Raw genomic sequence first — 26829 nt, 5'->3', positions numbered from 1 at the left:
GTCTGAGCGAACACACAAACTCCCTGAGCGGACACTTGGACCACTGTGAGCAACAACAGACGTGTGCACTGTGGTCACGCCAGCATCCAATCCATCCCAGTTACATGTTTATTAAAATAATCAAATTACTGCATTTACATTTATGTTAGACGACTTTAAATTAACAGCTTTAGCCCACTTACAATGAAAATTTAAAATAAATCTTGTTCATGACCTGTGCAGCATGTTAACACTATTGGAAGAAAAAATAACTTGAACTCCAATTTTGAAAACACAACTTTCTTTTTTTTTTCTTTTTTTTTATAAAGCTCTGACTTGTATTATGAGTCTGTGGTCTGGGAGAGAGTCTGTAACTCTGTCTGCAAAATACAGTAAATAATGACCAATGTTGGGCAATTAATTATATAGTTACTTCTTCAAAAAAGTAACTGAGTTTTGTGGATGCGTCTGGCTTTCATAACTGGATGCAGGATAATACTTAGGCACTGGAAGTCATCCAGCCCCTGTTCTCTCAGGGAATGGACTGAACAAATGTCTAAGATGGCATCATATGAACGGGTTATGTACAGAATGAAGGGGAGAGAAGATATTTTTAAGCAGGTCTGGGGTCCTTTTTTGTTGTACATCGACAATGTCTCCTAGATATTATGATAAATGTTCTTTTGGGGGGGGGGGGGGGGGGGTTTCATGTGTCATTGGTATTTTTGTTGTTGTCTTTTTCTTTTCTTTTTTTTTATTACTTTGAAAGTCAGTAGAGGGAAGAAATTGTCTTAATGTCATCAGTGGTCAAGGTTATGTTTTGCCTTTTAGGCACCCGGGTGTTTTGCCCCCATTGCTTTTGTTTTTGCTGATGTTTCCCAGGAAGCGGTATATCATTTTGTTTCTCCTGGTTTTTTTTGTTGTTGTTGTTGTTGTTGTTGTTGTTGTTGTTGTTGTTGTTGTTGTCTGTTTGTCTTAGTTACTGTTAGTCCTTATTTGTTGGTTGTTGTTAAGAAACGGACAGAGAACTGACAGTATGATTATTCCAGTTGTATATTCGTTAATGTTTCTGTCCATCCAAAACATGAATAAAAAAACAAAACAAAAAAACAAAAACTGAGTTTTGCAAACAAAGTTTTTTGCAGCTGTTTACCTAAAAATGCCACCAAGGCATTTTTAAAATAAACATTTCAAACTATTTACAGAACAATCAGCTGTTCTGCATCAAATCTGATGCCACACAAATTATTTGTGCCGCTCCAAAAAATAATTTCTGTCCACTGAGATGAAGGAGAACAACAGCCTGATACCTGCAGGCCTGACAGCAGCAGATGTATCACTGCTGTAACACCTGTAACACTCAGCAGTTGCCTCATTGTTCTGACACACAACAAAACTATTGACTACACTACACACTGACTACACACTAACTACACAAGATTTGCGCTAAATGTCGCAAATCTCTCAAAACACGCCGTCACTCCTAAAACTTCCCCCTTCCTAAACAACTAAATGCCATGTTGCCATATCATTTTTTGATTGGTCGACATGGTGCATTTTTCCACCAATAGGAAAGGCTGGGGGAGGGGGGCTGTTTTGCTCACAGGCTTTCGAGTGTTTTCCTTGTAAAACGCCGTTTTTACCGTTTCTTCCCGTTTCTTCCCGCAGTAAATATAAACAACGACAGTATTCAGGAAGAAAAACAAACATTGCAGATATTTTATCATAACTCTGGTTTTACGTGGCCGATCAACACAATTTAAAAACTGGTATAAAGTCCACACTTTGTCCGTCAGTTGTTCCGTCTGTCCTGCTCACATCTCCAATGGTTGTACACGTTGTCATTAACGTGGCTTCACTCCACATCAGCCGCTTTGCTAAAACACCGGTGTCGGCACATAAGGACGCTGTCCTTAGCCTGTCAACCACGTTGATTAGCTGCGTATATACGAATGTGAATCGCATCATTGGCTGGACTGTGGAATAAGGTGGCATTGTTCTGATCCCATACGGGAGCAGCCAGTCACTGAGTAACACTGCAGAACAGTTAACGGATTTATTTTCATTTCAATTCAGGTTAGATTTTTTTTTGTGCGCAGAGACCGTGCCAGCAGTGCGCAATTGCGCACACGCGCAGCTTAGAGGGAACATTGACTGTAGGGCTGCGAATTACTTGGGACCGCTGCGTTTGCCATTAATTGTGTCATTGAGCAGAGTTTACCCTGAAGAATGTAGATAGTGCTAACTTGTAGTGGTTGCAGATCCTAAGGTACCAGTTATATTTTAAGTCTAATAAATATAAGTTGTCACTTCCTTCCAGCACACACACACGCACACACACACACACACACACACACACACACACACACACACACACACACACACACACACACAGAAGACATAAGCAACCATTGAGTCAGTGTGGTCTCACATGAGGAGCTGCTTGGCCCCCACACAGCTCCTTTTATATAATACACTCCAGACATAAGGTCAGTTTAATTTTTTTCATGTGTACACGTACACATGCACATATAAATCCTTTGTATAGTACAATATTAAAACACTGCTCAAAGAAATAAATAAAAGCAACACCTAGAGTATAGCTTTAAGCCAATTAAACCTTTAGGATACGGTTATATTCACAAGTGCGAAATATGGCACAGTTAGGATAACCTTGTGTTAAGCAAGAAAAGCAAGAAAAGTGCTCAACATCTTTAAAATAAAGTAATTTACATTAATTTCCATGGCTTTCCAAGTGATACTTCAGAAGTATTCTTCATGACTAGTTCAACTAGAACTGAACTATTGCCACACATAGCAAAGTCTACAGTTTGAACTTCACATCAGATTATTTAGCTGAATACTTCTGAAGGGAAAAGGAAATTTAAAAAAATGAGTTCTCCTGTTATTGTTTCAGTGCAACAGTTATTCTATTCAGCAATCAAGACTCAATGTAAGGGCCCAAGTAGACATCAGTCAGATAATCCAACAGAAGATGAAAAGTCTAGGGAATGCATTCCTTCTGTGGATCATAACGTTTGCTTTGTATGAGAACTTGCTGACCTGTACTGAAAAAACAAATTGTTGGATTAAAATTTAAAAAATATGAACACTATGTAAAAAAAAAAGTAATTTACAGCTTTACTGTAGCTGTGTGAGCAACTACAGTAAATATAATATGAATAAACAACAACCTATAGAGCCTTTGCAGTGATACTCCAAAGCACATTACTTTCTTAACTCTAAAAATAAATGGACATTCAACCTGTTGGTGCAGCAAGAAAGAATTAAAGTGACTGTATACATGTTTGTGTGAAACAGCTAATACATATCACTTCAGACACAAAAAATATGAACAAATATAAATTTAAACATCAAATGTTTACATAATATTCAGTCGTTGTTTTTAAAAAAGGAGTGTTTTTATTTCAAAATCCCCTGTGAGTAGAAAATCTAGGAAAGATTTTACCCTGCCTGGAATAGGGTTACCGGGTCCCTGCCGGGAACCAGGCCTGGGGAGGGTGCCTGAGAGCCAGCACCTGGTGGCCTGGCAGTTTGTGTTTGTTGGCGGCCAGGGGAGGAGAAGGCTGTATGTTTTGGACACTAGGCTGAAGAGAGGGCTGAGCCGTCACTACCTAGTGGTGAGATGGATCAGGTGGCAGGGAAGGATGCTGGATAGACCTTGGGTGCATAAACGTATAGTGCGGGTAGACCTGGAACGCATGGCAGAGGCCCCTGTCCTCGAGATCTTCAACTCCCACCTCTGGCAGAGCTTTGATATCATTCCAAGGGAGACTGGGGACAGTGAGTCTGAATGGACCATGTTCAGCCCCTCCTTGCTAAAGTTGTTGCACTGCGCTGCCAACACAAGGCGATTGGTACCTGTCATAATGGTAACCCCTGGACCAGATGGAGGACACCAGAGGTGAAGGGAACCATCAGGCTGAAGGAGTCCTATCAGGTTGGCTAGCCTGTGGGACTTCGGAGGCAGCTGTGGGTACCGGCAGGCCAAGCAGAACGCAGCTTGGGCAGAGGCTGAAAATTCAGCTGTTGGAGGAGTTCAGGGAGGCCATGGAAAAAGACTTTGGGAGTGCATTGAAGCGATGGCTTCAATACTGTCACATGACTGGCATACAGTCACACGACTCAGGTGGGGAAAGCGGCACTCTACTGTGTGTAGTGTGGTTGGAGTGTATCAGCGGAGATGCACTCCACCCATTGAGGCAGTTAAGCAAACCCCTTGGCTGCAGGGCCCCAGGGGTGGATGAAGTTTGCTCTGACTTCCTGAAATCTCTGGATGTTGTAGGGCCTGTCTTGATTGATAGGCCTGCACAATGTTGCTTGGAGTTCAGGGGCAATATCTGTGGACTGGCACACTAGGGTGGTGGTTGCCATCTTAAGGAAGGTGGAGGAGGTTAAGTATTTCAGGGTCTTGTTCATGACTGAGGGGAGAAGGGAGCGGGAGATCAACAGATGGATTGGTGTTGCAGTTGCAATGATGTGGACCCTGTACCAGTCTGTCATGGTGAAGAGAGAGCTGAGCAAAGCTCTCGATTTACCAGTCGATATATGTCCCTTCCCTCACCTATGGTCAAGACCTTTGGGTAGTGACCGAAAGAAGAGAGATTGCAGATACAAACTGCGGAAATTAGCTTTTTCTGAAGGGTGGCATCTCCCTTAGAGATATGATGAGTTCAGCCATCCGGGATATGCTCAAAGTAGATTGACTACTCCTCCACATTGAAAGGAGCCAGTTGGTTCGGGGATCTGACAAGGATGCCTCCTGGGTGAAGTGTTCTGGGCATATCTCACCTCACCTGGGGCAGACCCAGGACACGCTGGAGAGATTATATCTCTCAGCTGGCTTTGGAACTCCTTGGTTTTTCCCCTGGACAAGCTGGGGGAGGTTCCAGGGCAGAGGGAGGTCTGGGCTTGTCTCCTTAGGCTGCTGCCCCTGCAACCTGGTCACGAATAAGCAGAAGAAGATGGATGGATGTCTACAATATCTAAGGCAGCTCATCAAAAATGTCTACAAGTAAATTAAAATAATTTAATGAAAATAATGAAGTCTTTTAAGTTATTCTTAAAAAAATACTAAGGTCCTGTTGACTATAAATCAGTCAAAGCAAGTCTTCCACTTTGAGTAGAGAAACATCCACATCAATGAAAGCCATATATTATTTATTAGACCTTAGAATTTTATAAATAATCAAAATGTTCATTTTAAAATTATCTTTAATTTTCATCAAACACTTCATGCCATGGCAGACCCAATACCAGTTATCTATACAGCATTAAAATGAAATGTTCTTTTTATTATGAAAGTGAGAAAAGATATGAAAAAAAAAAACCAAAGTAAAAAGTACTGTAAGCTCTTACTAGCAGAATTTTTACTGTAATGAAGTCAATGGTGTGTGGAACTTACAGAAGAAGCAAGTGCTGCAACAAGTGAGCAGTTTCCGCTTGTGTGTGAGAAATAACATTTCCAACACATAGCCACAATCCCTGTGAAGAACATGCCAACATGTTTCAGTCTTCATTAATCCCATGCAAATGTACACCCATTTGGAGAACCCTGACATAATACAGAACAATAATATGATTAATTCCCAGACTGCAGTTTTAAAGGAATTAAGTACTTGAAACATATATTTGAAGGAAAAGTCTTTATTCCATCTGACAGATTAGTTATAGAAAGAAGACTATCCTCATAACCTGGAAAAATAAAAGTAATCCTAATTTTAACCAATAAAGAGAAAACTCGATAGACCATATTAGTCTTGATAGAGCCTCTGTTGCATTAGATCAATCTCTCTGGGCTCCTTTGATCAGCTGCATCATACTGGTGGTGGGGGGTCATAGTTATGTTCCTCCTTTGTTATTGTAGTTGTAGTTGAAGCCTGCAGTCGGTGGGCTTGGTGGTGCTACTGCAGTGGGCCACAGTCTGGGCGGGCCCGGATCCCTGCCCTTGGTGGATTTCAGGGAACGGGAGTGCCTATGAGGGTCAGCAGGGGAGCTGGCTTCAGATAGGGGGTACTTTGCTCCCTCACCTGCTTGAAGTGCAGGTTTGTCACTGAGGTGCAGGGGAGGTAATCCTTCTCTGTCTCCTTCTGGCCACCTGTGCCTCAGTTTTATTGCACAACTTACACACTCACATACCTTACACTCTCAAGACACATACATATAGGGCATTTGGGATGCATCAACACCACATATGAGTGGGTGGAGACTTCTCACACCCCCGTTCTCTATTTGCCGTCTGGGACAGGGGGCCAGGAGGAGGAGCTGCGTGCCTGGTTGGGGTCTGGGCTGGTGGGCTTCCCTGCTGCTGTGGGGCAGGGGTGGAGACAAGCCGACCATCCCTGGGCTGGTGGGCTTCCCTGCTGCTGTGGGGCAGGGATGGTCGGCTTGTCTCCACCCCAGAGTAAAAGGGACCATCTCCTGTACCTGGCGGTGGAATCCCCCTTAGTGGGTGCTGGTGCCTAGACCTGGGGGTATGGAGTATGTTAGGGAGTGTGTACTACATTCATTTCTGTGTGCCTCCATGTTGGGCAAATGAGTGAGTATTAATATGTGTGCATGAGGGTGGGAACCCATGTTTGTGTCTGCGTGTCAGGTCAGGTCTTAAACTCCACCTCTCTCAGAACATCTCAGGGACCCTCCAGGTGTGGGGGCCTATTTCCTCTCCCCACACTCTCTGCCAGTGGCGGGTGCCCCCATCCGCTGGTGGTTGTTGGTGTCCTGTATACTTCGTGGCCCAATCTATCCCAGAATTCATAGCGCGGCCCAGCTCAGTTTCCAACAATGGCGGCAGCTAGTTAGTTTTAATATTACTCTTATTATTCTTTCTGGGTCACAAAATAAACGTTTAACATATTTTCAGGCGAGAATGTAGCTGTGTAAACCTCAAATATCTGCTCAGTTTATCAAGACACCACATATTTTCAAAAGCGCTCCGACGTTTTCGGAGACGTCTGTTACCCACTAGCTCGATAGCTAGCCGGGGGCTAGGCTCACTAGCGCCGTGAGAACACCGGACTCCCGGCAGATCATTTTCAAACCCACCGCCGTCTTTCGCTACTCAGGTTAAACATGATATATGAGTCACTTAGATAACTTAAAAATGTTATTGTTTGTCCTTTTTTAGTATTTTATTTGTTCCTGAGTAAATCGGTTTGGCTGAGATTAATGTTATAGTTTTTACACAGCTGAATAAACGTCAAGCAGACAGCTGATCATCAGACGTGTGAGATGCTGGAGAATTTACTCCGGTGTCCTGTTATATTTTAGATAGCAAGGAGTTTATTAAACTTCACCGAAACAATCTGCAAATTTCAATAAAATTTAATAAACTATCATCTTATCTTTATTTTTAGTTAGCACAGACCTGAAACACTTAAGCTGTAAGCTAATGATAGTTATATAAGAGCAGATGCTGCTGGTGCAATAAGCTGTACGTTTTACGTCCAATGGATGATGATCTGATTAGTCGACTAATCGCAAAAATAATCGGTGACTAGTCGACTATCAAAATAATCGTTTGCGGCAGCCCTACGGCTCAGTAACGTTTAATATCTATTATTTACAGTTACTTTTGCATAAGTTGGTTGTTGCTGTGGCTTCCCTACTGTGTTGTTTTTTGCCTGTTTTTCTCAGCACGTCTTGAAGCACATTTTCATTATTTTCTCTCTCTAACCCTCATCTCCTCTGTTTTTCTCTCCCTCTCCTTCTGTTAACTTTCTATCCAACTTCTCTTCCCTTGTTCTTCCGCCTTCATCTACCCAGTCCTGTCTGTTTTAATTTGATAGTAACTAAAAAAAAATCCTAATAAAAATCTAATAAACTATGACTATCAGGTGGCAGGTTAGCCTTCTTAGACTGTGAGATTTCCATCTGTAATGGGGGACATCTAAAAGCTGACGTGTACCGTAAACCTGCACATACAGATCAGTATTTAAGGTTTGACTCTCATCATCCACTGGAGCACAAACTGGGCGTCATCAGGACGCTACAACACAGAGCGAACACCATCCCCACTGACACAGCAGCCAGGGAGGCAGAAGAACATCAAGAAGGCCCTGAGTAAATGTGGTTATCCCAGCTGGACTTTTGTCAAAGCTGGGAAGGCTCCTAAAGAAAGCTCCAGCAGATCCAGGAGAGAAGGACGACCGCTGCCCACCTGTAGTGATCCCGTACGTGTCAGGAGTATCGGAGCAGCTGAGACGCATTTTTTCTAAACACCGGGTCTCTGTGGCTTTTAAATCCCAAAACACGCTGCGCCAAAAACTGGTCCACCCCAAGGATCGGGTTCCCCGACACAAACAGAGTAACATAGTGTACGCTGTTAAGTGCAGGAGGAGTGCCAGGATTTATACATCGGGGAAACCAAACAACCTCTGGCTAAGAGGACGGCACAACACAGAAGAGCCACCTCGTCAGGCCAGGACTCTGCAGCCTATTTACACCTACAGGCCAGTGGACACTCTTTCAATGATGAGGATGTAACATCCTGGACAGGGAGGAACGCTGGTTTGAGGGCGGAGTCAAGGAGGCCATTTACATGAAAAGGGAAAGACCATCTCTGAATGGAGGAGGGGCCTAAGGGTACATCTGTCACCATCTTACATGCTGTGATTGCAGCCATTCAACTCTCTGTGAATGGGACTCATGGACTTTGATCAGTGGTTGTTGATCAATGTTCATGAGACTTTACATATTGATGATTATAAACTGACCTCCCAGCCCATTGTTCCTTCAGAGGGCTGGTTTCAGTCATTATGCAAGTGTCCTGTTTATAAGATTGAAACCTGTAGTCAGCTGAGACTGAAGACGTCACCTGGATGATGACGAAACATTTCTCCCACAAAACGCTACGTCCAGATGAACAGAATCACCTTTTGGAGATATCAGGTGTATCAGTATAGCAACCAGTATGGCATTTTTCTGGCCCTTCAGACAATAATTCTGATTGTTACATACAACATTATCATGACACTTGTTACAGCCCTAGCAGGGCCTCCTCCTGAAGTTGCCTTTGTGGGCGTGTCCTACCGTCTCTCCTGCCTTAGGTGACACCTTTTTCTTTTGTACAGCTGTCTCCCATCAGCAATTACAGGTATTTAAGGCCAGAGTAAGGTGAGCTCTGGTGTCAGAGAGCCATGTTGGTGTTTGCAGCTAGTGAGCTGTGTGTGTTTGGTCGGTGCAGCTAGTGAGCTGTGTTCGGTGATTGTTTACTCCTGCTCTTCGGAGAGGAGTGTTTGGTGACTAAACTCTTTTTTAAACTTATTTTTCAGTTTACTGACCGATGCCTGAGTTTTGTTTGTTTTTTTTAAATGGTGGTAGCAGCTTGTCCGTCTCTTTTAGTTGAGTTAATAATAGAAACTTTAATAAAACTCTTTAATTTAACCCTTTTGCCTCCCTGCCTCCTTTTTCCGACCCGGACACTTTTTGTTACTTTCCCCCATTGCCTGGACCCTTTTAGGGGAACGTAACACACTTATGACACAAAGTAAATGCAAATATATTTGCCATCAACTATTTACTTTTACTCATGGTCACAAGGGCGTGTCCACATCTGTTCCTTCTGTGTCTGAATTAGTAGAATTAATTCACATCCTAATATTTTATAAATTTTTATTATACATCCTTTTATGTTTTTGTGTCTTACATGGATCACTTTACATTTTTCTTTTATGAAATTTTAATTGCCAATTTCCGAATACCTTTCCACCTTGCAGACTGCCAGCTGTTTCATTTAATGAACCCTGGGCTTGCTTTCATACCATATCATTGGGAAGAGACAGTCTTCACAGTGAGATCTAGGGTTAGAATTAGTAAGTTGAAAACACAAGATCATGATGTGGCGTGTGGTCTCTGGCCAGCTGCAGAGGAGGGGTGACGCAGTGAGCTCCCGGGGCGGCGCAGGGGCGGGGTGAACAGGTGTGCTGGGGATCTGTCAGTGATTGTCTCTCTTTATATGTTGGCAGTGACAGTCGGAGGAGGAGAGCGGGCGTGACAGCAGTGAGACAGAGCGGGAGTGTCTGTCCCAGTACAAAACCACAGTATTAAATAAAAGTTCTGCTGTCGTAATATTCGCTCCGGCTTATGTTTCTTGGGTCCAACGTTACACATGACCTCTGAGTTTTCACTAAAATTTGATGAAAGTCATGACTATGGGGAAAAGCAGCTGTTCGTAGTACTCATGTATGTGCATGTGCATACAACCTCATGCAAACGCACCATAAACACATGCAACATAATCAAGTAACCATATTTTGCACATACAGCACAGGTTTAAACATTAATTAGCTTGAATTTGAACCTTTTAGATCACTTTAGTGAGAAATTACAAGTGCTACCCAATTTTTACACATAAGGTTTTGTCATGCTTTTTCGCCCAGCGTCCCTGTTGCCCTGTCTCTTTTTGACTTTAAGAATAGAGAACCCAAATTATGCAGTGTGTATTTATAGAACATTAAGTTCTCCACATTCTTGACTTGAATGACTGGGGACGTTGATAGACATCGTTAGCACATTCATGTCTAAAAACTAAGGATAACCAACCACTTTTAGCAGCAATAACATAAAGTAATCTTTTCTATATGACTTTATCGGTCCCTCACATCACTGTGGAGAAATTTGGCAAGATATCAATAATAAATAATTAAATGCAGAGTGGTTTGTAAACACGTAGTGAGTGAAAATAGATGAGTGAAGAAGAAGTTTTAAGCCTACAGGTAGAGAGTGTTTCTGTCTCTGAACCTGAACTGGGAGCAGAAGTCTCTGCCTCTCATTCTACTTTTCAATACCCTAGCAACAGCAAGTTGCTAGGGTATGTGAGTGAAGTGCTCTAATGGGGTGATACGGTCCCAATTTACTAAGATAAGGTCTTAAGGTCTTATAAGCTGGGGCTTGATCATTCAAGACTTGTAAATGATGAGCAGGATTTTAAATTTGATTCTGGATTTAAGAGAAAAGCCGGTATAGGAGAAATCTGCTCTCTCTTTCTAGTGCCTGATAGTATTCTTGGTGCAGCATTTTGGATCAGCTGAAGGACCTTCTGTCTTCCTTCTGATGATACTGCCTAAGGGAAGCATGTATAATGTAAACAGAATTTGCCCTAGCACTGAACTCCATAATTAACCTCAGCTTGTGAAGAGGACTCTCCATTTACATGAACAAACTGGTGTCTGTTAGATACCTACAGCATGCTCCAATCTCTGTAATTAAATATTATGGTCAGCAGTTAAGTGGTTCCTTCCCCCCTTCTCTTAGCTTGAGTCTTTGTGACTTTTAAGGAATATAAGGAGTTAAGAGATCAGCAAGATCTGCTGAAGTAAACAAATTAAGGGATTTAAAAACATATAATAAAATCTTAAAATCAGTCCAAAACCATTCAGAGAGACCAGTAAAGGGTGAGCAGTGGCATTTTAGAGCATTTGAAGGCGTGAAAGAGAAGTGTCATGTCTTCAGTCCTGTTCCTGTTAATGTTTAACAGAATTTAAGGTCATCCAGTCTTCAATGTGACTGAGACATTTTCACAATAGTTTTAGTGAAGTGTCATTATTTTCTTTCAGGGGCAGGTAGATTTGGGAATCATCAGCAAAACAGTGGAAATAGATGCTCAAGTGCAAGTTACCAAGGCAACAATTGAGAATCCTGTGGTCACCTGTGTCAAATCAGAATCAGAATCAGAATCAGAATCAGAATGGGTTTTATTGCCAAATGTTGAGCAGGTTTACAACATTAGGAAATTGCTGCGGTGCTTCAGTGCAAACATAGTGTCATAAATTGCGCTTAAATAGACATGGAAAAATAAAAGTAAGAATAAGAATTAAAAGTGCTGCGTAGAAAGATATATACATGAGTGCAGGTGGTGATCAGTGCCAAACATGGAATGATGCAGTTGACACAGCGTAGGGTCATGTGTTAGTGGCGGGAACATTCATATGGTTATTGTTCATGTGTCCAACAGCAGAGGGGAAGAAACTGTTCTTATGGCGAGAGGTTCTGGTGCGAATGGACCGGAGCCTCCTGCCTGAGGGGAGCAGGTCAAACAGACTGTGTCCAGGGTGAGAAGGGTCAGCTGAGATCCGAGCTGCACGCCGCAATGTCCTGGAGGTGTACAGGTCCTGCAGAGATGGGAGTCTGCAGCCAATCACCTTCTCAGCAGAGCGCACAACACGCTGCAGTCTCTGTTTGTCCCTGACAGTGGCTCCAGCGTACCACACGGTGATGGAGGAGGTGAGGATGGACTCGATGATTGCAGTGTAGAATTGCATCATCGTCCGTGTTGGCAGGTTGAATTTCTTCAGCTGCCTCAGGAAGTACATCCTCTGCTGGGCTTTCTTGATGACGGAGGTGATGGTGGGCTCCCACTTCAGGTCCTGGGTGATGGTGGTACCCAGGAAGCGGAATGAGTCCACAGAGGTGATGGGGGTGTCAGTCAGGATGATGGGGGGGAGTGGGGCTGTGTGCTTCCTGAAGTCCACAATAATCTCCACTGTCTTCTGGGCATTCAGCACCAGGTTGTTGTGGCTGCACCAGGACACCAGACGTTCATCTTTTGAAACCAAAAGATGAAAAAAGAATTAAAATAAACGGAGTCATTAAAAACTAACCTAAGAACAGATTATTTGCTGTGAAAATCCTTCAAACAAACTTGCAATACCTCAATAATCCCACAAATGTCTGGTAAGAACAGGAGCTGACAAAGAACCGCTTTATTTGAAATAAAAGGGAGATTAAAGATTGGGTGAAAATTTTAATCTACTGAGATGACTTTTTGTATTCAGAGGACGCACCAATGCTTGTCTAAAATAAGAAATTACCAAACCAGAAACTAGATTTCTGTTTATGATTAACTGAATACAAGGGCTGATTGTGTTCCTCCCTCAATAAACCACCAGAACAATATGGGAAGGACAGTTTTCTTAAGGTAGGGGGACACATTCAAATCTGCTAAACACTACAGAGCCGATAACAACAACAGGCAAGATGTTTGCAATAATCCACACAAAAGTGGAGAAATTTACATCCAAAGGACCAGGACGTCCTCCTGAAATGTTGGGGTTTATAACAAAGGTGACAGCCTCAGGTGGTATAAATGCACTGCAAAAATAGGAAAGACTCTGTTTACTGCCAGCATTATTATTATTAGGGCCTCTATTTATAGTGAAAGCTAAATTAACTATAAACTTTAGAATTCAAAAATTGCAGTTTGCGGCCTACAGTGGCATACTGGCTAAATGTTTACTCCCTGTGAATAAACCATGTTTCTTATAGCTGAACAAGTGAACTGCATGTTCACTTCTTAAGCTATAAGGTACCTGTTAATGTACATGACGTAGTTTAATTGTGATAGTAAGTGTTTGTGGGTGTAGCTGTCTGTTAATGTCTAGGTCACTGCTCTGTCTGTTTCTACCTACTCTCATCCCGGGAACAACTAGAAAGTATTTTTGCATCTGTTCACACAGTTGTGCAGTTAGGGAGTAGTTGTATGAGATTCCAAGAGATTCCTATGACTTCATTTAAAAGTATGTATGATGTCAACTTCAACAAATTATTAAATTATTACATTTACTTATATTATTAATGATTATAGGGTCCCTTGGGGGCAATGTTCCCTCTAAGCTGCGCACTGCTGGCTCGCTCTCTGCACACAGAAAATCTGCGTTGCGCACAAAAAAAAAAAAAAAAAAAAAAAATCTAACCTGAATTGAAATGAAAATAAATCCGTTAACAATTCTGTTCTGCATGTTAGTCAGTGACTGGCTGCTCCCGTATGGGATCAGAACGATGCCACCTTATCCCACAGTCCAGCCAATGATGCGATTCACATTCGTATATACGCAGCTGATCAACGTGGTTGACAGGCTATGACAGCGTCCTTATGTGCGACACCGGTGTTTTAGCAAAGCGGCTGATGTGGAGTGAAGCCACGTTAATGACAACGTGTCCAACCATTGGAGATGTGAGCAGGACAGACGGAACAACTGACGGACAAAGTGTGGACTTTATACCAGTTTTTAAATCGTGTTGATCGGCCACGTAAAACCAGAGTTATGATAAAAATATCTGCAGTGTTTGGTTTTCTTCCTGAATACTGTCGTTGTTTATATTTACTGCGGGAAGAAACGGTAAAAACGGCATTTTATAAGGAAAACGCTCGAAAGCCTGTGAGCAAAACAGCCCCCCTCCCCCAGCCTTTCCTATTGGTGGAAAAATGCACCATGTCGACCAATCAAAAAATGATATGGCAACATGGCATTTAGTTGTTCAGGAAGGGGAAGTTTTAGGAGTGACGGCGTGTTTTGAGAGATTTGCGACATTTAGCGCAAATCTTGTGTAGTTAGTGTGTAGTCAGTGTGTAGTGTAGTCAATAGTTTTGTTGTGTGTCAGAACAATGAGGCGACTGCTGAGTGTTACAGGTGTTACAGCAGTGATACATCTGCTGCTGTCAGGCCTGCAGGTATCAGGCTGTTGTTCTCCTTCATCTCATAGTGGACAGAAATTATTTTTTGGAGTGGCACAAATAATTTGTGTGGGATCAGATTTGATGCAGAACAGCTGATTGTTCTGTAAATAGTTTGAAATGTTTATTTTAAAAACGCCTTGGCTGCATTTTTAGGTAAACGGCTGCAAAAAACTTTGTTTGCATAACTCAGTTACTTTTTTGAAGAAGTAACTATATAATTAATTGCCCAACATTGGTCATTATAAATATATATTTACTGTATTTTGCAGACAGAGTTACAGACTCTCTCCCAGACCTCAGACTCATAATACAGTCAGAGCTTTATAAAAAAAAAAAAAAAAAAAAAAAGTTGTGTTTTCAAAATTGAAGTTCAAGTTATTTTTTCTTCCAATAGTGTTAACATGCTGCACAGGTCATGAACAAGATTTTAAATTTTCATTGTAAGTGGGCTAAAGCAGTTAATTAAAAGTAGTCTAACATAAACGCTGTAATTTGATTATTTTAATAAACATGTAACTTGGATGCTGGCGTGACCACAGTGCACACGTCTGCTGTTGCTCACAGTGGTCCAAGGGACGCTCAGGGAGTTTGTGTGTTCAGACACGTGAAACATTACAGGGAACGTTGCTTGGGGGTTGCATCAAGAAGGGTGTTCAGCGTAAAACTAGCAAAGTAAACATGTAGAGCTGCTGTGGCAGCCCAAAGCCATGAATGCCAAAGCCACTGTTACATTTAATATACACCACGGCGATGAGTAGCTTCTGTATGGGAAGAAAATGTGACATAAAATGTGAACACAAATAGAAGCACACAGCTTTGGAATGAATGTTCAGTCTTTGATGATTTTTTTGACAATTTGAATTTCTTTCTGTGTGTATTACAGAGCAGTCTGCAGTTTACTCCCTGGGGTTTAAGCACATCTTTAGAAGAGCAGGTGGCAGAGCTGAAGGTGGATTGTGAAGTCAAATCATCAGATTCCACTGATCTGGATGCCAGCCAACTCATTTCAGGTAAAATTCAGGGCAGGGATAGCTCAGTAGGTAGAGTGGTGGCCCCATGGTTCGAATCCACTGAACAGCTACCCTGAGGTACCCCTGAGTAAGGTACCGTCCCTACACACTGCTCACCGGGCGCCCAATAGCTGCCCACTGCTTCACTGAGTGAATTTCCCCAATAAAGGGGATCAATAAAGTATACATTATTACATTGAAAGGCTCACAAATCTCTATTATATGATCCAGAACTGGAAACTAAGATTGAAAAATACAATCATTTGTGTAAGTTTTAAAATCATTTATTTATTTTCATTTATTGACAGTTTAGGAGTGAAGAATAGACAGAAAAGAGAGGGCGGGAAAGACATGCAGCAAAGGGTCACAGGTCAAATTCAAACTGGGGCATTATAGAATTATGGCTACATTTTTCCATGTGTTTGAATTACTTTGTATTTGTGTGTAGATTACTCACAAAAGCATGCATTTGTGAGTAATTTAGATCTGTCATGGGAGCATGAAATTCTATTAATGTCAAAAGTTCCACACGGGAAAGAAATCAACAGCACATTGTGCTAATTCAACAAGTGTAGAGCTCAACAGCTACGCGTGCAAACAAGCCATGTTGCATGCGACAGTGTCTGCTTTGTGAACACTGCAACAGATGCACACTCCTGCAGTAACTCCCTGCTCTTGAAGCTGAATCCTGCACGCACCAATCAACTGAATTTAGACTTTTCGGACAGCAGTGCCCAAACAAAGAAAAACCTCTAGTTTACCATTAAAGTAATCCAGTAACAGCTGTCAGCGTTTCCACTGCTACACAGAAAACAATACGTGTTGACAGTTAATTTGGCTAACTTCATTTTCCAAAATGTAAAGAAATATAGTTTCTAACAGAGCTCAATGTTGCTGCCACAAACTGAGGTACACTGGTCCATCAAGTGACCAATCACATTAATACCCCGCTTCCTTTGGGCTCCGCCCTTCAAACACTTAAAGGTCAGTTTTTTCCAATGAGCATCTCCAAAACTGCAGCTCTTGTGGGACTGTTTACCAGTACTGACACCTCAGTAACAGTAATAGTGGTGATCCAGTGACAGCGACAGCCAAGGCTCATTGATGCATGTGGGGAACAATGGCTGGGCCGTGTGCTTTGATCCAACACACAACATAGAGTAGCTCACATTGCAGAAAAAAGTTCATGCTGGTTCTGATAGAAAGGTGTCAGAATCACAGTGCATCACAGATGTTTGCTGTTTTGGCAGCAACACGGGGACCAACACAACATAATTGGCAGCTGGTCATTAGGCCTAATCTGTGTAAGTACCACAGTTTACTTTTAACAAAGACAGAATGATTTTACAGGTCTTCGTTTGTTATATGTATGAGACTAGTAGACTCACAACCATGACTGGAAAATAGATGCGAAGAGAATTACTAGTGTGCAAAAGCATAATCAGTAATATCAATAGCAATCTAAGAATATGCTATAATCTCACACCATCCTCTTCAACTAAGCCAAAAACAGATATTGTAGTGGAGGTATCAGAAATACACAGCATTATGGCACTGATTCCTTCTTTAGCACTATGGTCACCCTGGTGTGTCGGCCAGAACACCACTGAAGGCCAAATTGTCCCAGAGTACAGAAGAAACAGCTTGAGGTTTGGTTTGAGGCACTTTATTCTCACGACTCAGTTCCTGTGGCTCTAAACACGGGTGTGCGTGTGTGGTTTGTTATTATTCACGCACACATCACATCCCATCGACAAATCCACCTCTCGTCCGACACTAAACTGGCCACCTTACTAACTGGATGACGTCACCTGACGGTGGGCTGGCTCAAACTAACAGAAGGTTAAACATTAAATGAACAGTATATAAACTTACAAACACCTGTATAAGAACTCAAATAGAATTATCCTTTGAACTTGGGGCCTTTTATACAGATATAGTCTTGCTAAATGAACAAAAAACAACACACACACACACACACACACACACACACACACACACACACACACACACACACAGAGAGAGAGAGAGACCCATTAACGACTCAGTTCAGAAGGACTGAACGGGGTCACCGTATCACAAAACAAATTGACATCAACAGGTTTGCAGGCGTTTTGGACAAATGGCAGGGTCAGGAAATAATATTTTTCAGAAAAAACTACCTGATTTCGTCAGTGGAGGAGATATGACTGAGTAAAACTCTGAAAAAGTAAAATTTAATTCATAAGGAAAATGTATACACATATGTATAAAAATGACTTTATTTCCCAATTTAAACATGTAGTACAACTCTTAAAATGTGTCTTAATTACTAGTAAACTAGTAAAACACACAGGAAGAGCCCATTTTCATATTCATGTTGACCTTCAGAGTGTTTCCCTGGCTGCCACCTTGTAACATCCTTTGCTTCCCACTCCACTGTATTAGCCAGTAAACACTAATTAGTGCTTTGAACTGATGCATAATACAACCCAAATTATTTCAGCCATCTTGGGTGCCACTGTCAGAAGAAATGGACGATATGGTAAATGATCATTTGACACACCTCAGCTTTAAACAGGTGATTTCACTCCATTTTAGTCTTTAAAACTGGAGATTTTGCTGTGTGATTTTTGTTATTCTTAAAGTGACACTAGAGAGTGTCTATATGAGTCCACTCCTCTGAGTGTTAAATGAACACTTTTGATAGTGTTATATTTTTAAAAGTAACCTAGTCAGTTTTGAAGATTAACAATGACTAACACTGAGCAGTGTTGATTTTCTAACACTGGAACATAACTCAAAATGTTAGAAATATTCCAGTGTTTGAAAATCAGTACTGGAGATTTTGCTGTGTAGGAGAAAGATTTGTAGTAAACAAAAATTGACAAATTTTAGAATTACATATGCCACATTCATTGTGTTTGGGTTTTTTTGCTTGTTGTTTCAGTACAGTGCAGTGGAATAAGCAAAACTGATTAAGTCTAAACAGTAGTAAAGTTCAGCTACAGTTAGCTGGATCATACCTACAGTGGTTGCAAGGGTATTCGGCCCCCTTGAACTTTCCCACATTTTGTCACATTACAGCCACAAACATGAATCAATGTTAAGACCAACACAAAGTGGTGCACACGTGAGAAGTGGAACGAAAATCATACATGATTCCAAACATTTTTTACAAATAAATAACTGCAAAGTGGGGTGTGTGTAATTATTCAGCCCCCTGAGTCGATACTTTGTAGAACCACCTTTTGCTGCAGTTCCAGCTGCCAGTCTTTTAGGGTCTGTCTCTACCAGCTTTGCACATCTACAGACTGAAATCTTTGCCCATTCTTCTTTGCAAAACAGCTCCAGCTCAGTCAGATTAGATGGACAGCGTTTGTGAACAGCAGTTTTCAGATCTTGCCACAGATTCTGGATTGGATTTAGATCTGGACTTTGACTGGGCCAGTCTAACACATGGATATGTTTTGTTTTAAACCATGGCATTGTTGCCCTGGCTTTATGTTTAGGGTCGTTGTCCTGCTGGAAGCTGAACCTCCGCCCCAGTCTCAAGTCTTTTGCAGACTCCAACAGGTTTTCTTCCAAGACTGCCCTGTATTTGGCTCCATCCATCTTCCCATCAACTCTGACCAGCTTCCCTGTCCCTGCTGAAGAGAAGCCCCCCCAGAGCATGATGCTGCCACCACCATATCTGACAGTGGGGATGGTGTGTTCAGAGTGATGTGCAGTGTTAGTTTTCCTCCACACATAGCGTTTTGCATGTTGGTCTCATCTGACCAGAGCAGCTTCCTCCACATGTTTGCTGTGTCCCCCACATGGCTTGTGGCAAACTGCAAACGGGACTTCTTCTGGTTTTCTGTTAACAATGGCTTTCTTCTTGCCACTCTTCCATAAAGGACAACTTTGTGCAGTGCACGACTAATAGTTGTCCTGTGGACAGATTCCCCCACCTGAGCTGTAGATCTCTGCAGCTCGTCCGGAGTCACCATGGGCCTCTTGGCTGCATTTCTGATCAGCTCCTTGTTCGGCCTGTGAGTTTAGGTGGACGGCCTTGTCTTGGTAGGTTTACAGTTGTGCCATACTCCTTCCATTTCTGAATGATGGCTTGAACAGTGCTCCGTGGATGTTCAAGGCTTGGGAAATCTTTTTGTAGCCTAAGCCTGCTTTAAATGTCTCAATAACTTTATCCCTGACCTGTCTGGTGTGTTCTTTGGACTTCATGGTGTTGTTGCTCCCAATATTCTCTTAGACAACCTCTGAGGCCGTCACAGAGCAGCTGTATTTGTACTGACATTAGATTACACACAGGTGCACTCTGTTTAGTCATTAGCACTCATCAGGCAACGTCTATGTGCAACTGACTGCACTCAGACCAAAGGGGGCTGAATAATTACGCACACCCCACTTTGCAGTTATTTATTTGTAACAAATGTTTGGAATCATGTCTGATTTTCGTTCCACTTCTCACGTGTGCACCACTTTGTGTTGGTCTTTCACCTGGAATTCCAATAACATTGATTCATGTTTGTGGCTGTAATGTGACAAAATGTGGGAAAGTTCAAGGGGGCCGAATACTTTTGCAACCCACTGTATATTCATAGTGCTTACAGAAAGCTAGTATGCATTCACTTCATTTACTTGACAAAGATAAGCCACAGGGATGTGCAGTCATGCTGTGTTCTCCTATGCAGGGGCACAATTACATACATTTACCAGTGATTCCCAAACTTTTTTGGTTAAGCCCCCCTTTGTTTTACAAGAGCAATCTTATTGTTTACATGAGATGAATTTCTACAATGGCAGATAGAGCCAAAATACTGTTATTGTTAATCTGACTATCTGCAGGTTTTACAGGCTTACATACACACACGCAGTTACTGTCCCTCCATTTACAAAAGCAGAGGCGTCACGGTGTGATTATTTTACGTGTAGTTGTTTTTTCCTGTGTAATAATATTCAACATTTCTATTAATACATTTTTCAAAAATGCCTCTCTGTGCAAAATGGTTTCAAAAACATAAACAGCTGTGGGATCCTGTTTGTCTGTGATTTGAACCGGGGGAACAAATTATGGCAGGATCAGCCTGATGTTATTTGTATCCCACTGTAACTTTACTGTATACAGAGCTAACATCTCCAAAATGTCAGGTGTAGTTAGTCATTACAAAAAGTGTTTGTGAACTAAAAATGTGGGGTACTGTTTGTCCGTGAGTTTGAGAGCCCAGCGCTGCTCCCGACGCAGGAAAAACTAATTCTGTGGCAGAGACCTACAGTGGGGCAAAAAAGTATTTAGTCAGCCACCGATTGTGCAAGTTCCCCCACTTAAAATGATGACAGAGGTCAGTAATTTGCACCAGAGGTACACTTCAACTGTGAGAGACAGAATGTGAAAAAAAAAATCCATGAATTCACATGGTAGGATTTGTAAAGAATTTATTCGTAAATTAGGGTGGAAAATAAGTATTTGGTCACCTCAAACAAGGAAAATCTCTGGCTCTCACAGACCTGTAACGTCTTCTGTAAGAAGCTTTTCTGTCCCCCACTCGTTACCTGTATGAATGGCACCTGTTTGAACTCATCATCTGTATAAAAGACACCTGTCCACAGCCTCAAACAGTCAGACTCCAAACTCCGCCATGGCCAAGACCAAAGAGCTTTCGAAGGACACCAGGAAAAGTATTGTAGATCTGCACCAGACTGGGAAGAGTGAATCTACAATAGGCAAGCAGCTTGGTGTGAAAAAATCAACTGTGGGAGCAATCATCAGAAAATGGAAGACATACAAGACCACTGATAATCTCCCTCGATCTGGGGCTCCACGCAAGATCTCATCCCGTGGGGTCAAAATGATCATGAGAACGGTGAGCAAAGATCCCAGAACCACACGGGGGGACCTGGTGAATGACCTGCAGAGAGCTGGGACCAAAGTAACAAAGGTCACCATCAGTAACACACTACAACGGCAGGGAATCAAATCCCGCAGTGCCAGACGTGTTCCGCTGCTGAAGCCAGTGCATGTCCAGGCCCGTCTGAAGTTTGCCAGAGAGCACATGGATGATACAGCAGAGGATTGGGAGAATGTCATGTGGTCAGATGAAACCAAAGTAGAACTTTTTGGTATAAACTCAACTCGTCGTGTTTGGAGGAAGAAGAATACTGAGTTGCATCCCAAGAACACCATACCTACTGTGAAGCATGGGGGTGGAAACATCATGCTATGGGGCTGTTTTTCTGCCAAGGGGACAGGACGACTGATCCGTGTTAAGGACAGAATGAATGGGGCCATGTATCGTGAGATTTTGAGCCAAAACCTCCTTCCATCAGTGAGAACTTTGAAGATGAAACGAGGCTGGGTCTTCCAACATGACAATGATCCAAAACACACCGCCCGGGCAACAAAGGAGTGGCTCCGTAAGAAGCATTTGAAAGTCCTGGAGTGGCCTAGCCAGTCTCCAGACCTCAACCCCATAGAAAATCTGTGGCGGGAGTTGAAAGTCCGTGTTGCTCGGCGACAGCCCCAAAACATCACTGCTCTCGAGAAGATCTGCATGGAGGAATGGGCCAAAATACCAGCTACTGTGTGTGCAAACCTGGTAAAGACCTATAGTAAACATTTGACCTCTGTTATTGCCAACAAAGGTTATGTTACAAAGTATTGAGTTGTATTTTTGTTATTGACCAAATACTTATTTTCCACCCTGATTTACCAATAAATTCTTTACAAATCCTACCATGTGGATTCATGGATTTTTTTTTTCACATTCTGTCTCTCACAGTTGAAGTGTACCTCTGGTGCAAATTACTGACCTCTGTCATCATTTTAGGTGGGGGAACTTGCACAATCGGTGGCTGACTAAATACTTTTTTGCCCCACTGTACCTCGGCACTTGTGCAGGTGAAGCCAAAGGGAAGATATGCTTCACCATATTTTCTAGTCTTTGGCTTGGAAGGAAGTTGTTTGTAAACAAATTTGGCGATGCTTCATCTCCTGCTTTGCGTTTGTGTGGGAGCCCCGTCAAAAACCTGTCCATTACGCTAGCAGTGTCCAAACATTCTTTCTTTGTTTTGTTTTTTTCTTTTCATACTGTGCCCCCGCCTGCAATGGCGCTGTGCCCCGCCTAGGGGGCGCGCCCCACACTTTGGGAACCTCTGCATTAATCTATAATTGATCAATATATTTGTTGGTGTGTATGATGGAGGAAGGACGAGCTATCCACAGGAAGCATTTTGAAAAAAAAATGACCAGGCTTGTGAAGTTGAACAGCTCTAGTTGTTCAGGTTTTTATTTATGGATTTGTAAAATCGATTTACATACATTCAGATTGTTTTGTATTTGTCATCGGACTGAAGCACAAGTTTGCAAGTATTCAAAATGACTCACAAATCATTGCATTTGTAAATCTTAGCTTGTGTTTGTGGATCATGTCATACACATTTGTGAGCCCTTTCAGATAAGTTTAACCCCATAGTGATGAAGAAATTTATTCCTAGAAACTGGTGGACTGTTGTTAAAAGGAGAACACGGCCCTGTCCCATTTGTCGAGTGTTGCTGCCATCAACTTCAAAATGACCTCTTTTCTATTTTCTATTATGAATAAACTATAGATTTATAAGATTCTGTTTTTAATTTACATTTGACATACATGCCAACTTTTCTTAGAACTGTAATTGTATCATATTTTCATAAGCAGTTCAGTTTCACATCTATAACATAGAGCGACAGACAGTAGCCGATGTTTTATCGGTTTTCTAATAATTCCACTCTTGTGGAAAGGTGCCTTTTTCAAGTTACTGCACATAAAAGGTGTCATATCCTAGGTCTAACCCTAGCCTTTCTTGACACCTGAAAATTTAGCTTATGGCTGTAAAATAAAGACAAAACATTGGTGTAGACATGTTTAATGGTTATCACACTGACGTTTTATTTTAAATCCTTGCCGTTTAAGCACATGGAAGAGTCTAGGCATATTATTCCTCTAATAAGGTTAATAGATTATTGGGTGAAAACTACTGTATTGTTTGTGTATCAATTATAAGTGTCACACTGGTCCATAGTTTTTCATTTTTATCTGCAATGGTCAAGATTCATAATTACAGGTAAATGTTCATTAAAGTGAGAACTGACATCAGAATGATCATATGTATTACCTCTGCTTTTTATTTTTGTTAGGGAAAGCCCGTGTAGCCAAGGAAAATGGATCTTCTGAAATGAATTGCTACCCCGTGACCTCATGTTCCCTCTCAGCCCCCGAGGGGAGTGGTGAGAAAGAGACAAAAAAAACATACATGTCCACCCTGACAAGACATGCCATCGTTACCGGTGCTTTAGGGAAATTGAAAGAAGTTGACCCCAGTCTGTATGATTATCAACAAACCCAAAAGGTTGAGACTTACATATTTGGAGTGATTCAACGACGAACTCTACCCACACGGCCCTCAAAGCCTCGTACGAGCCTGGCACATGATGCCCGAGTTGTTAATGTGGTAAGGCAGAGTAGTTTATGCCAAAAGGATGAACAACATTTACCAAAACAGGAGTTGGCTCAAGAGATCATTGCACCCTCCCAGTGGTCAGAAGGAATTGCTTCAGAGGCTGGCCTTAACCTAGATCAGGAGCAATACCTTAGGATAGGGCCTACTGAAGATCCCCCACTCCCATATCATCTTCAGCAAAAGGGGCTTTATACCAAACCCAGGCAAGCCTCCATGACGCTGCTTGACTATCCACATGGTAAAGATGTCCAACCAGACTCCAGCACTACTGAGCCTGACTTATCCCAACGTCTCCCCAAGTACCAGTCGCCTCCAGCAGCAGCAGCAGCAGCAAAGTCTACTCAACCATCTTCTCCCGAAGATCATCTGGTCAGTGCCGAGTATATTCCGGGTCAGCCTTGTCGGACCTCCAACCGAGCTTATGCACATCACCACACCAACCACCACAAAGGTCCTGGGGTGTCCAAATCCAACCGATGTGCATATTCTCCAGAAAGACTCTATCATCAGGAGCAGCAACCCACGGCTTTTCATATCCAACCCCCAAGGTACAGAGGAGGCCCAAAGAAATGTCGATCAAATGAAGACAGAGGTGGTGCCAGCAGAAAGCCAGGGAAGAAGGCGTGCAGGTCTCAGTCAGAGAATAGCTTACAAAGGTTTCCAGAGCGCAAGTTTAATACAGTCGAGAAGGATGGTAGTGGAAGTGGGAACGCTGGAAGGGGAAGCCGCGGTAATCAACCCAGAAGCAAAAAGCAGCAACAAAGTAGCGGTAGCTACAGGCGCTCGCTGTCCACTTTGGAGCTCAGCCAAGATGAAGCTGATCAGCCACCTGTGACAATACCTGTGCAAAGCAACCAAAACTGCTGTCTTAGGCGCACACGTAAACCCCGTCCTACACACGCATCATATGCTTACCCCACAACCTCGCACCATTTCCACCATCATCAGCACATGGAGTTTCAGTTGGAAAGGGACCAAACGCAACTGTGTCAGGCCACCGATGATTATTCTCACGCAGGTCAGGTAGAGTCTGAGTCGAGCATGAGTGAGGCTGACTCTCCAGATTCCAGCTCATTGTCCAGTGATTCAGATGAAAGTGGTGGTCTGGTTTGGCCACAGCAATTACCCCCAAGACTTTCCCTCCCATCAACACTTGCTCCATCTGGAGCACCTCTGCAGCCTAAGGCTTTTGTCAAGATAAAGGCCTCACATGCACTTAAAAAGAAGATCTTGCGCTTCCGTACTGGTTCACTGAAAGTAATGACCACTGTATGAAGTGAAACGAATGCCAAAGTGAAGTAACATGAGATGCAGTCCTTGAGTTTATGTACAGTGATGACATATTACATGGAAATGCTAATGAACTGATTTTGGACATGAATGGGTTTTAGTCTCAACAAGCAATGAAGGAAATGGCTGTCACTCTATGCATCTCCAATCTCTGTTTCAAAAGTAAGATGTAGAAATGACATTTTCCATGATAGTAGAAGTCTTAAATAGATGACTCACGCTAAAAAAGTCCTTGTCTTTGTTCAGATAAGTCCTGAAACACTGTCACGCATGCACATGTATATCATATTCCAAACCATGTATATCTTCACTTGAACTACCCTGACACAAATGAAAACGATAAGGGGCCTAATGTTAGACCAAGACTTTTGTTTGGGACTTGGTTGTATAAATCACAACACTACAGACTGTGTGTCTGTAGTGTGAAATTCATTTCACAACACTACTCCTCTTAACCCTTGTATGGTGTTCGGGTCTGTGAGACCCGTGTTCAGTTTTTTTCAAAAGAAAAATTAAACAATTAATTATTTTTTCACGTGTAAATGTGTTGTGTCTTTCCACTCACTCCACTTGATTATAACTGATTTATTTATAACATTTTATATAAAAGAAAAACGAGAAGCACATTAATTCATAAATTTGATCTAACAAAGGTAAAGGGAAAAAATTAACCATGTTTCCTGTTCATATGTCTTGTAATTGGGATGAAGTAAACATCTGTTGAGTAATTTAACATAAAATTGTTTGATAGTGTTAATTTGGAAAGCCAAAACTCTAGCGGGTCCACCAGACCCATGAACACTGGCTGAGTAACAAAAATACGAACACCACACAAGGGTTAAGGCACAACATACCAACAAGGTTTCACTAGAAACCAAGTTTCAAAGGTTTTGGTGAGCTTGCTGTCTGAATGTGCCTACTTTTACTCACCCAAAATGGTGCTATGTGTAAATCAAAAGCACTTATGAGCAGAGCTTAAGTACATTAATATTAATTTGTTTTATTTAATATATTTGCATTGTTTAGTATGTCGTATGAAAGTAAGTCATTCATTTATAGGTATGTAGATGAGCACAGGCTAGTAGAACGACTGCAGCATTTAAATAAAGTCATTGCCAATCGTATTTAAATGTATTTGGCAAATAACTTGACCCCAGTTCAGTCACAGAGAGATGGCAGACTGATAGTAGACCAGTGACTCTGTCTTTATTGCCTGTTTATCATTTTACACATTTACAATAATTTTTAACATTAAGTTTTGTTGCTATCTTCAACCACTGTGTGACTCTGATGTCTCTGATATCTAAGGCTTAATATTCTCTTTCAAGTGTGTAATGTCAACTTTACAAAATTAAGGATGCAATAAGTTGGACAAGGGATTTAAAAATAGCAGATTATTTGAAATCAATCACCATAAAAATGAAATAATAAATGCTTCTATTGTGACAATGACTCAGCACACACACAGGCAGCTTTGCAGGGTGAGTGTCCATTTATTCACAATGTTTACAACACCACAGCACTGAGCACACTCATGTCTCCAGTCCCAGCAGGCTACTCAAACGGGGTGATTGCTCAGACAATCAGTCCCAGCTGCCC

The 26829-nt window shown here is 42.0% G+C and overlaps 1 protein-coding gene across 1 annotated transcript in view; it reads left to right on the top strand.

Moving 5' to 3' along the window:
- LOC308387183 (uncharacterized protein) overlaps positions 1 to 25759 on the top strand; it is a 30065-nt gene extending 4306 nt beyond the window's left edge. Inside the window, exons 2-3 of the mRNA XM_080867082.1 lie at positions 15339 to 15465; positions 23618 to 25759. Coding sequence (XP_080723208.1) covers positions 15339 to 15465; positions 23618 to 25215 — 1725 coding nt within the window. The 3' untranslated portion in view covers positions 25216 to 25759. The remainder of the gene's footprint in view (positions 1 to 15338; positions 15466 to 23617) is intronic.
- Positions 25760 to 26829: the final 1070 nt, after the last annotated feature.

The sequence above is a fragment of the Rhamphochromis sp. 'chilingali' genome, assembly GCF_963969265.1.
Source record: "Rhamphochromis sp. 'chilingali' genome assembly, chromosome: 19".
In the NCBI taxonomy this organism is placed as follows: domain Eukaryota; kingdom Metazoa; phylum Chordata; class Actinopteri; order Cichliformes; family Cichlidae; genus Rhamphochromis; species Rhamphochromis sp. 'chilingali'.
Note: the sequence above shows the minus strand (reverse complement) of the source record. Positions and strands in the feature narration are given on the sequence as shown.